The 12015-nt window shown below is 32.6% G+C and overlaps 1 protein-coding gene across 1 annotated transcript; it reads right to left on the reverse strand.

The window, feature by feature from the left end:
- Positions 1–9647: 9647 nt before the first annotated feature.
- LOC114278771 (L10-interacting MYB domain-containing protein-like) lies at positions 9648–10820 on the reverse strand. The gene is made up of 2 exons (XM_028220906.2): positions 10410–10820; positions 9648–10277 (listed from the first exon to the last, which is right to left on the reverse strand). The coding sequence occupies exons 1-2, from the start codon at positions 10818–10820 to the stop codon at positions 9648–9650; spliced, it is 1041 nt and encodes a 346-aa protein (XP_028076707.2).
- Between the last annotated feature and the right edge of the window lie 1195 nt (positions 10821–12015).

Here is a 12015-nt window from a genome sequence, read left to right on the forward strand (position 1 = left end):
GAGAAATTCTTTGGTTTAGACTGAATTTTCTTTGGTCTGAACTGAATTTTCTCTGGACTTTCTCTGGGTTGGTCTAGAGAATTTTTCTGGTTTGGTTGGTCTAAATTTTCTCTGGGTTGTTGAACTGAAATTTGAGAAGCTGATGCATACTTACCATGATTGAATTACCTATGAGATTTGTGATGATTTCCCGAAATTTACCTGGATCTCCATAACACCGAAATTCTTGAATCGAGAAAATTCAGTTTAAAAACCAAAGAATTTCTTTGGACCAACCCAGAGAAAATTCGGTTTAAAAACCAGAGAATTTATCTGGTTTCAACCCAGAGAAAATTTAGCATGCAATGCACTAATCTTTTTTGACCCGTATTGGAACAACTTGAAAGAAGTTTTATTTTTTCCTTTTGTTATTTATTTGTTTAGTTTATGATATTTGAGATCAAACTCTAGGGTGCAGAAATTTCAAATTTGAGGTTGCAGAGTTTGTGTTTTGCTATTACTTTTCCATTCTTAGTTGGAATTTATGCCAAAAAGAGTTTATATACATATCTCAGTGACCGTACATATTTGTTTGGTCAATCCAAACCACAGAATTTCTCTAGATCAACCCAAAGAAATTTCAGTTCAAGCCAGAGAGTTGAACCCAGAGAAATTCTGAATTTTCTCTGGAACTATAAAACTCTGATTTGATAAATCTGTCAATTGAAATACCTGGGGAGACTCTTTCTTGAAAGTGATGAGAAAGGCGAAGATGGCAGTGAAGAAAGGAGTGGTGGAGCCAATGGCTTGGTTGAAGGAGACAGGTAGGTAGCGAAGAGAGATGTTGCCAGAGACGACGGAGAAGCAGAAAATGGCGGAGAGAGCTTGGGAGAAAAAAACGTCAAGGCTGGTTGTGCTTCTCACAAGTGCCTATGTGTTGCTTATGAGAATCTCAAGGCTTCTCAGGAAGAGTTCTTCGAGAATCGAAACAGTATTATAGAACATCAATATGATTCGGAGCAGTTGAAGACCAGAGAGAATGAGGAAGACAATAGATCTGTGATTGAAAACCTAAGGTAATAGACATATATATATATATTAGGGAAGTGGTGATAGAACCCATACAACAAGCACAAAGTCTTGTTTTCTGTCGTTTACTAGCGTTAGGGATGGTGATAGTCACATTTCTCTGATATATGTTTAGGGACCTTAAACATCGAAAAATAATTTTGTGGATCTCTTCCATTACGAAAAGTGGGGGAGGGACCCTAGACTAATTTTTCCCTAAAATTTATTTATTTTTTTCACTTTAACCTTTTATGTTTTAAATTTTTTTAATTTAACTTTTATTAAAAATATACAAAAAATGACACATTAATAATCACGTGATATAAAAATATTATATTATATATAACTCACACTTTTAACACAAATTCAAATTTTAATATAATAATATATTTTTTATCTTATGTGACAATAATTGTGATTTTTTCTGACTAATTTTGAACATAAATTAATTTTAGGAGTAAACTGAAAAAATTTAAAATATCAAAGCCCAAAGTAAGAAAAAATAAAATTTAATGGCTAAAATGAGAAAGTGACCAAATATAAAATGGACAAAGTGTAATTTACATTTTTAATTAATCTATTTTAAAGTTATTTAAAAAAAAGTAATATCATAGTTGTATTTAATATACTTAATCGAACAAAAATGTGAAATCATAATGACCCACGTCATTATTTATATACAAATGTAAAAAAGAATTGTATTTAAATGACTATAATTCAAAATAATTATACTAAGTCGGAACTATATCACATGCCACTCTTTCGTTTGGTAGGCAAATCAGAGTTATATCCTATGCCATAATTTTTAGTTGCATCAATTATAAATTTACTTGTGACTGAAACTGTAATCCTATGCCATAATTTTTAGTTGCACCAATTATAAATTTACTTATGACTGAAAATGTAATTATCCTTTATTATTTCCATTTAGATGTACTTTTTCCTACGAAATTTGTAATTAATCTAGTCCCATGATATATTTTTTAAAGTTGCCATATCATATTGAAATATTTCATCTAGATTCTTATCTTTTATGTAATTTCTTATTTAATATCATAAGTCTCACTATTTTTTAAATATAGTGAATTTCACGTATACACATAATTTTTATTATAAGAATACACACAAGCGGAATAAAAGAAAAAATAAATCCTGCTATTAGTACTATTTTTCTAACTTTTAATACTATATATTTTTAATTTTTAGTAGTTTTTACTTTTTTTACTTCATGTTTTTATTAATTTGAACGTTGACCAATTAGAGAAGGCCAATTGTAATCGCATAAGATTTTATGAGGTGTATAGTAAAGCAATACTACCTACTTAAATATTAATTCTATGAGTCCTGCTACAGACCCCCACTGGGGGTCGACCCCCAGTGACGTGGCGAACAGCTATTCGCCAGTTTTCTTTTTTTTTTTTTTTTTTCCTTTCTGGCCAATCACCCACAGCCACGTGGGCTGGGGGTCGCTGGGGGTCGCCCCTCACTGGGGGTCCCCCGCATTTTCCTTAATTCTATGTATGTATTCAATTTTCCCATTCTACAGTACACTGAGTTAAATTTAACAATACTCTATTTTTCTATTTTGAGTAAAGAATAAAGCTTTGGACCCCCAGTGGGGGTACTGGGGGTCACCTCCCATTGGTCCAAAAAAAACAGTTTTTTTTTTTTTTTTTTTTTTTGAGTTTTCAGCCAACCCCAGGCCGACACGTGGCACTGGGGGGTCACCCCCACTGGGGGTCTGTAGCATTGCTGTTTGAGTAAAAATTATGGACAATATTTGTAGGTATGTAACTGTATTGGAGTGTAGCATTTGTATGTATTAGTAGGGGTATGCGCGGTACGGTTCGGGTAATTTGAAAGTAAAATTACAAATAGAATGACGGGTTAGCGGATTAATAGATTGACAAATTGCAGTTTAAGTGATTTTTGGTAGATTGACAGATTGAAGAATATTATAACTAATTATTATCATAAATTTACATAATATATAACACTAATTTGTATAATATTTTTTAGATATATAACACAAAGTAATTTTGCATAATATGTTTCATATATATAACCACTAATCTGTAATAAATTTCATATCTTAAATTTCTCTTACATTCATTTTTATATTGATATTCTATTGGAAGTTAAAAAATATATATGTATTAATTATAGCGAAATTGAGCAGTTCTATTGACAGATTATAAATTTTAAAATTTAAACTACAGATAACGATTAGAACGGTGTGAATTAATACGAATCAGTATAATTTTAACAAATTAAATAGTATTTTGCAGAGTTATATGTATTAGTAGTCTTTTTCTAATTTTCAATTTTTATTTATTTATTTTTGCTTTTACATGGTTAATTTCTTTGTAAAGGTTGGGCATTGGAATTATAAAGCATAGGCTGGACTCTTTTTTTTTTTTTTTTTTTTTTAATCAGAAAAAAAGACTCAGTGGTGTCATCATAGCCCAATTGAGGCCTAGCCCCGGGGTTGGTCAAGATTTTCAAAACCAGAGCTAGAAGGACCCTGTGGGCCACAAAATCAGCACACAAATTCCAATGTTTCCAGTATGATCAATTTAATAATTCATACAAAATAAAATAAAATAAAATTATAAAAATAATATGACAGTGATATGTTTTAAAATATAAATTATCTCAAAGAATCTTATCATGTAAAAGTTATTAAATTAAGAGTTATCATATTATTCTATTTTTAGGAATTGTTTGGAATGACCTAAATAAGTTTATTTTTTGTTTTTTTATGAAAAGATGTATAGAAAAGTAGAAAGATGATGTGATGAAAAAAAAATAAAAAGATAAATTATTTTTTTGTTGCCAAACTTAACCTTAATCTCCTTTTCTCAGTTAAATATAAAATTTCAAGAAAAAATAAAGTCGGTAGTCTTAAGCTGCAAATGTGGTGGCTCCACTTCATTAATTGGATGGAATGATTGAGCATGAACTACAAAAGATATGTCCGAAGACAGCCACTTACATCGGCTTCGATAGGAACCTCATAAAATATAATCTCATAATTTTTAAAATGATTTATACTATTTATATCACTGTTAAAGATTAAAAAAATAAATAAATAAAAAAAATAAAAAAATAAAAATTAAACACATCAATAATTAATACATCAATAGAAGTCATGGAATCCTCCGTTATGGATTGCAAACATGTTCCTATTGGCTTTTGTTGGCATCTATAATGTGTCTTGTCCAATTGGAAAATACAGTGGAAGAAAAAACAAGAACACAACAAATACAGAAAGAGAGTACTCAAATTGACCTTTAGTTTCCCAATTGACTTGATTATGCCATTATATTGTTTGTAATTATTGCAATTTTGAACTAACTATTATGATTTCTAATCAATGAACAGAATACATGCTTGTTGGATTAATTTCATCAACAAAAACTCATACTCATGAACATATTTTGATAAGGAAATGGTTTCTGTCCAGTTCTTAATCGGACTGGATATTGTTGGGCCTATAGAGGTCCACTACGAGTCCCGTTTTGATAATTTGAACTGTCAATGTGTAGAACTCGTCGAGTACTATATGTCTGTAAAAAATCACGTTAATTGGATATCGATAGCTATGTAATCAAAATAGATTTTTATTAACCGTTAATTTATTCACCGTCCATTTTTTTTATACAAAACTGATTTGATCACATAGCTATCGATATCCGATTAACGTGATTTTTTACAGACATATAGTACTCGACGAGTTCTACACATTAACGGTTCAAATTATCAAAACAGGACTCGTGATGGGCCCTAACGAGCCCAACAGTACGGTCCAGTCCTTAATCGATTAAGGACTGGACAGAAACCATGCCCTTATGATAATTTACCAAAATAAACTTTGAACACTTGCACTATTTGGATTTAATAATGTTGTAAAATCAACAAATTATATATTTATTGTTAATCATTGATATGACATCTATCATATCATTAAATTGGTCATTTTTTATATTTCAAAATTTTATTATTACATAATAGATCAATTAGTAAATCAAATTACAAGATTTATTATTTTATGATCTATTTTTCATATTAGTAAATCAAATTACAAGATTTATTATTTTATGATCTATTTTTCATTTGAATTAAAATTAGGCATTCTTTTTTAAACTTATGATGGGTAGAACAGATATCTATACTATATATTAAGCAAAAGGGAGTTTTTAACCCAAGCCTTGTGAGAGCCCCAATCTCCCAATCTAAATTTCTTGATTTTTTGATTTTTAAAAAAAAAATATCTTAACATTTATTAACTTCTCCCAACTCCTAAGTCTTACCATCATAATAACACTTTAATGCATTAAGAACAAGCATAAAAAAAATTCTCTGAAATCCAACACATATGAATTCCTTGAAAAGTCCCAACACATATGATTATTATCCCTTATAATAACACTTTAATGCATTAAGAACAAGTATAAAAAAAATTTCTTGAAAAGTCCAACACATATGATTATTATCAAAATATTAAAATTTAATATAATATAAAAAAAAAGACATTTAATTCCTCGAAAAGTCCAACACATATGATTATTATCAAAATATTAATCTTTAATATAATATAAAAAAGGAAAAAAAAGAAGATATTTAAAAAAAAAATTAAAAATCACAATTCACATATATAGATAATTGTAAACACAATCCGTGCATAGCACGGGTAATATACTAATATATATATATATATATATATTACTATAACTATGAATCATTATGATTAATTTTCAAATGGGTGTTGAGGGGATTAATAGAAACAACTCCGTTTAAAAAAAAATGGAAACGACTCATTGGTTTTAGAAATATGTATCCAACCTTACAGTAATTGGTCAGGTATTAGGCATATATAATAAGGAAAATGTATCGTAACTCAAATTTTGTGGCTCAAAAGTGGTTCAAATGGCCAAAACGACGTTGTTTTGGCTATTTTTATATTGTTTTGTACTCAAAACGACGTCGTTTTGACCATTTGAGCCACTTTTAAATCACAAAATTTGAACTACATAGCATTATCGATATAATAATAGACAGCCATATATAATATGCTTAACAGTCAAAACTCTCTAAGGTAATAATTAAGGCAATAACAGTAGAAAGTCCATTCAAGGGTCATTCTACAACCTACAATATAAAATATAGAAATATATCTCAGCTTCCGTTTGGGAAGTGGGTTGGTTTTTTGGCTTTTTAACTTTTTTGACTATTTTAGCCTGGGGCTAAAAACCTTGGTTTGAGAAGGGCTTTTTGACTTTTTGGTGAGGTGTCATCTTGTTAAATGACGAAATTGCCCTTTTCTATTTTTTTTATTTTTAATTTGGGTTTGGATTTGGCATATTTTCGATTTTTTCATTTTTTATTTATTTATTTTTTTTTTACAATTTTGGCTTTTTGTTGGAAAAAAAAATTTATTGTTTTTTTTTTTGGTATTTTTTTTTTCAATTTTGGATTTTTTTTTAAATTTATTTATTTAATTTTTTTTGGATTTGGCATATTTTGGTTAATTTTTTATTTTAATTTTTTTATGTTATCTTTCGATTTCGCGTATTTTGCTGTTTTTTTTTGGGGGGGGGGTTTGGATTTGGATTTTTTTTTGTTTATTTTATTTTATTTTTTTTTATATTGGGTGTCGATCTGCCGACTTTTGCTTAATTTTTTTATTTTTTATTTTATTTTATTTTGGGTTTGAATTTGCCATATTTTGGTTCTTCTTTTTTATTTTAATTTTTTTATATTGGGGTTTCGATTTTGCCTTTTTTTTTTTTTTTTTTGGGGGGGGCGTTTCGCTTTCGCATTTTTTGCTTTATGTTTTTTTGTTGACAATTTCTGTATGTTGTGTTTCGATCTCCCGAATTTTGCAAATCCAAATTTTTTATTTTTTATTTTTTATTTTTTTTTTGAATTTGGCGGATTTTGCGTTAACTTTTTTTTTTTGTTTGAAATTTTTTTATTTTGCGCTTGGATTTTTCATATTTTGCTTAATTTTTTTTCCTGTTACTTTTTTTCATTTTGGGTTTGGATTTGGGGTATTGTGCTTAAATTTTTCGATTTTTATTTGGGAATTTATTTTTTTGTCTTTTTAATTTTTTTTTTTTTACTATAACTATGTTTTTTTTTAACTATGTTTTTTTTTGGTCTTGAATTTTTATTTTTAACTATGTCTTGTTTTTTTTTAATTGGTATACAATAACTTTTTTTTAATATATTTATGTGTTTCATTTATTTGTAATTTATGTCGCACATGACAATTTGTGTATTAGTTTTCTTTTTCATTTGTTTTTATTTGTTTCACCTTTTTTTGTTTTTCCAAAAGCAAAATTCGTATGGATTGTTGTTTTTTAAAGTTAGGCACGTCAGCAACTGGAAGGGGTTACATTCCCGTGGCAACTCATACATATTGTACATGATAATATATTTGAATACAGTCTGTTCCACGTGTGTCATTACGTGACAACCATACGAAAATTATTTCGACTATTATATATTTCCTAACATTCCGTTATTATGCATGTAACATAATTTGTCACGTATGTGAAGGCGGACCAATGCCATATGGGGGTCCTCATCTCCAACCATTAAACCATCCTCGTCATGTTCAACTTCTGGTATGGCATTTACTATTGTCATAGCCTCTTCCTCGTCACAGATTGGCTGAACAGTTGTTGGGTTACCTGTGTTTCACCGTATATAATTATGTAATGCCATTGACGCACCTACTAACTGAACTTGCACATTTGCAAAGTCATACCGAGGCATGTCTCGAATAAACCCCCATCGATTTTTCCAGGCACCGAAAGTGCGTTCCACCACACTGCGTAAGGACGAGTGCACTTTGTTAAATAATTCCCTTGGCGTGTTTGCCATCGCGTTCCGTGCAATACGCCGGAATTCTTGTTGGTGGTAACGGTGGCCTTTGAATGGTGCTAAGTAACCAATCCGGTTTGCATAGCCAGAATCGACAAGATAATATTTGCCTGCAGATATGACGACAATGTATGACACCAAAACGAACATTCTGCGTCATTTTCATATAACGCTTTGTCAGGAAAAAAGTATTTGTTAACAAACCTAATAACATGACCATGTGTTACCTTCGTCAGGATGTGGGAAGGGGATATTGTCATTTGTTAGTATCTCGTTGAATATGCGACTATCATGCATACTTCCTTCCCATCCGCAAGAAATGAATATGAAACACATGTCAAAATCGACAGCGGCCATTATATTTTGCATGTGACAGTATTTCCTACCGAAATATGTTACCGCATCTGGCCCCGTAACCCATGCACTGACATGTGTTCCGTCTATTGCGCCAATGCAATCCTACAAACATGGATAAATTGTTTTGTTGCGTAAATTAATAACAAGTGTTTCATTTTTGCCAAGCGTCAAGTGCAGTTAATAACAAAAACAAAATATATTTTCTTGATTTATATGTCAATCAGGTATTTCCGTCTAGAAGTACCTTGAATGGTAGGTATTTCCGTCTAGACCGCACGTATGGATGTATACGATGCTGACTGTATGTGGGCCGGCAATGAACAACAGTGAACTCTTTCATGGAAGTTAATACCTTATGCACGTGCCTCGACACAGTCTCCCCGGAATGTTGGAACCGTTCTTGGATTTCCCGATTTTGCTTCCCTTTCAACACATGCATAAACATCGCAACGCTTTCTTCAACAGCTAAGCCATGTGGACGTTGCGGGACTTGTAACCCAAAATCATTTACTAATGTCTCACACAATGCGGCAAAAACTTCCTTCGGCATGCAAACATTTTCCTCAAATCGACCCATATGCCCCGCATATAGTTCGCATATCCATGCATTCCCAGTTAGTATAGAAGTGCGACACGGCGTTTTGTTCATGTGTTTCTCATACCATTCTGTCGCCCATTGACATACTTGTACAAATGTGCAATTCTGTTCTTGTTGCACCTAGACCGCCATTTGATTAAGCATTTCCGTTATGTCATCATGGTTGCTTCCATCCCAGGGATTCATCGCGTCTTCGTTCATGCGAAACCTACAAAAGTGGCAGCCTTTCATTCAGTTGGCACGCATGCTCATATGAAGTTTGCAATTAAAAAATTCCGAGAATGTTTTTAATCAAAGCAATGCCATCACAAATGTCATATCGAATGCATGCTCATATGAATTGCACAAAAAATCAAGATGTTCAACTTATGCTTTACAGGGGGGTCATGGTGGTAACAACCACAAAACTAGCCAGCAAACTACACTAACAAATGAACTTCAGACATATAGGCATTCAAAAGCGTGCAAGTAAAACGTAATTCCCTGTCTTAAACGTAGGCACACAAAATATTAAAACACAAACATCCCATTCATTTTCCAAAAACGAAGCACAACCATGCTTCCGGTCCGTCAACCCATACACTTACCTAAAACTTGTTGCTGCTCGTAGGTAGCAAGAAAAAAACAAAAACGACAGAATGAAAACATTCACACAGCACCATCCTGTTTTAGTATATTGCCAACAATACCATAAGTCAACATTTTAAAAAGGAAGACAAGGACATGCATCTTAAACACTCGTAACACCGCTACATCACATCCGACGACCCCCAAACAGGTTTGCAAAAGGCGCCGACGCAGTGCACTGGAGCTGTTTCTGTGTAAGCCATCCAATGATGTGGTCGTCATCAGGCTGGCACATCATGATCTCCCGATAATCGGCGTTATCCATAAGTGTGGAGGCGAAGTGGAATAACGGCGTACCAATCATGGATGTAATACTGCTCAGTTTATGCATGCACTCGGAAATAGTGTAGAGCGATTCGTTGCATGTGAGGTGCCTAACCGTGACCTGCTGATTCTTCGAACGAACCACATCTGTCATTCTGTTCATGCTTTCCGCAATAACGGACGCACCACTTGTTGCCTTCTTCGACTTTGAAACACTTGTTGATGGCGTCTTTCTCCTTTTTGGCTTTTCAATCGGAACATGCTCGAGTGAAGAATCAGAATCCACGTCCTGTACTCCTGCGGGTATCGGATCAGCAAATGGCTGGGCTCCCAAACTACGTACTGAATCAGATGAGTTCTCATCAGCTTCAGGGAGGATCTCTCCCGGGGTCCAATGGTGCTTCCCAGTAGCTGATGCCCCCATGAAAACCGTCTCCATCAAGTCACGGTGTTCCAAAGTTTTGTTCCTGAACTTCGCACACACCTTGTTGATCTGCAGAAATATAGATGTATAAAAGAGGCAGACGTTATATTTCATATAAATAAATTGCATTGTAGTTAAATGAAGAACTAAAAAATGTACTGGTAAATGACAGATATGAAACTTGTTTGTACATGTACTTACTGATTCCATCTTGTCCCACCACTCGTCAGGTGCCTGAAACAAACCGATGTCATAGTCAAAGCCTATCCCGGACACTCCCTTGCTTGAATCCATCAACTTTGTCCACGCTTGCCACTCTTTTTTGAAGTTCATGTACTTATTCTTCAATTGTTTCAATCCATGTTTTTTTCCTGTTTTTTTCTCAAATTTCTTTGACAACGACTTGTACCCTACCTGGCTGAGGACTAAGAATGGGCGATTTCCTTTACTAATCTCATTTGCGATCAACTGGAGGAAAACTCGGACTGAGTTACTGTCCCATGAGGCCTTGTGGCTTAACTGATTTTGTGTCTCTTCAAGACTGCTTGAGTTGTCACTGACAATGCCTTTGCTTTTCGAGTGGTTACGCGGCGAAGTACGTGTGGAAGCCATTACTAATGTACGGTTACAAAAGATTACCATCACAAATTTGGTTGTTACATATACACGCATAAGCCATGACACATTATTACCAACAAATAGAGATATATGATGCTAAAGTTAAATTTGCATATACCCATTGAAAATTACAAACGTACGTAAACAGGTTCCATGGAAGTTAGTAGTGGAAAAAAATATGATAGTTAGTATTACGGCTCCTATATGCGACAACATACTACCAACATACTACGAACGTACTAACGACATAGTAACAACATACTGACAACATACTAACGTCTTTGTACATAGTAACAACATACTGACAACATACTAACATCTTTGTACATAGTAAGAACATGGTAACGGTGCTTACATACGGCACAACAAAATGACAACCACAATGCAGAGCACATACACAATGGTCTTAAGGACACGCAAGGATTGTTGAATGTCTATGACATCTGCCCGCAATTGCATGGCAATTTCATCTCCGGGTGACGCATAGCCTTGGTACTCTCGCCTTGGTTCTTCACACCAACCAATCCAACTGACACAGGGCTGATGAGTGGAAATTATGGAACTATTAGTTTCATGGGTTGGTAATGTTCATACAGTTATGATCGGTAAAGATTGGGTCACTCACCACAGGGCGGGGACAGACAAAGTAGGGACGCCCTGGATTTTTGGTGGACCTAGAAATCTTAACAATACAGGGGCCATGTCCACAGGTACACATTCGTCGTGGCCATGTACTGGAAGTTGCAGTAGAGGTGAACGACGCCATGGTACGCTTTAAATTGCAAGTATTGTGCATCATGAATTTAGGTATATTGGTAATATATTTTGAAATTTATTTTTTATTAGATTTGTGAATATATTGTTAATATATTTTCTAATAATTTATTAAATTAATATATGTTTACTAAAAATTTTACTGACATATGTTGAACATATTTTTGAAGAAATTTTGTTTAAGATAATTGTACAATGTTTTTTATGCAATTAATATATTGTTCAGAAATGAGAATTAAGTAATTCGTATTGAGTAGAAAATATATTGAAATTAATAAATCTATTGTGTAATATATTTTAAATATATTTTATATGATACTTTAAATATATTTTTAATATATTTTTAATATCTTTGTATTATATTTCTTAGTAAACTATATTTTGTAATATATTTGTAATATAAATTTTAATATAT

This window comes from Camellia sinensis, chromosome 10 (genome assembly GCF_055761805.1).
Source record: "Camellia sinensis isolate YWXY chromosome 10, ASM5576180v1, whole genome shotgun sequence".
Classification (NCBI taxonomy): Eukaryota; Viridiplantae; Streptophyta; class Magnoliopsida; order Ericales; family Theaceae; genus Camellia; species Camellia sinensis.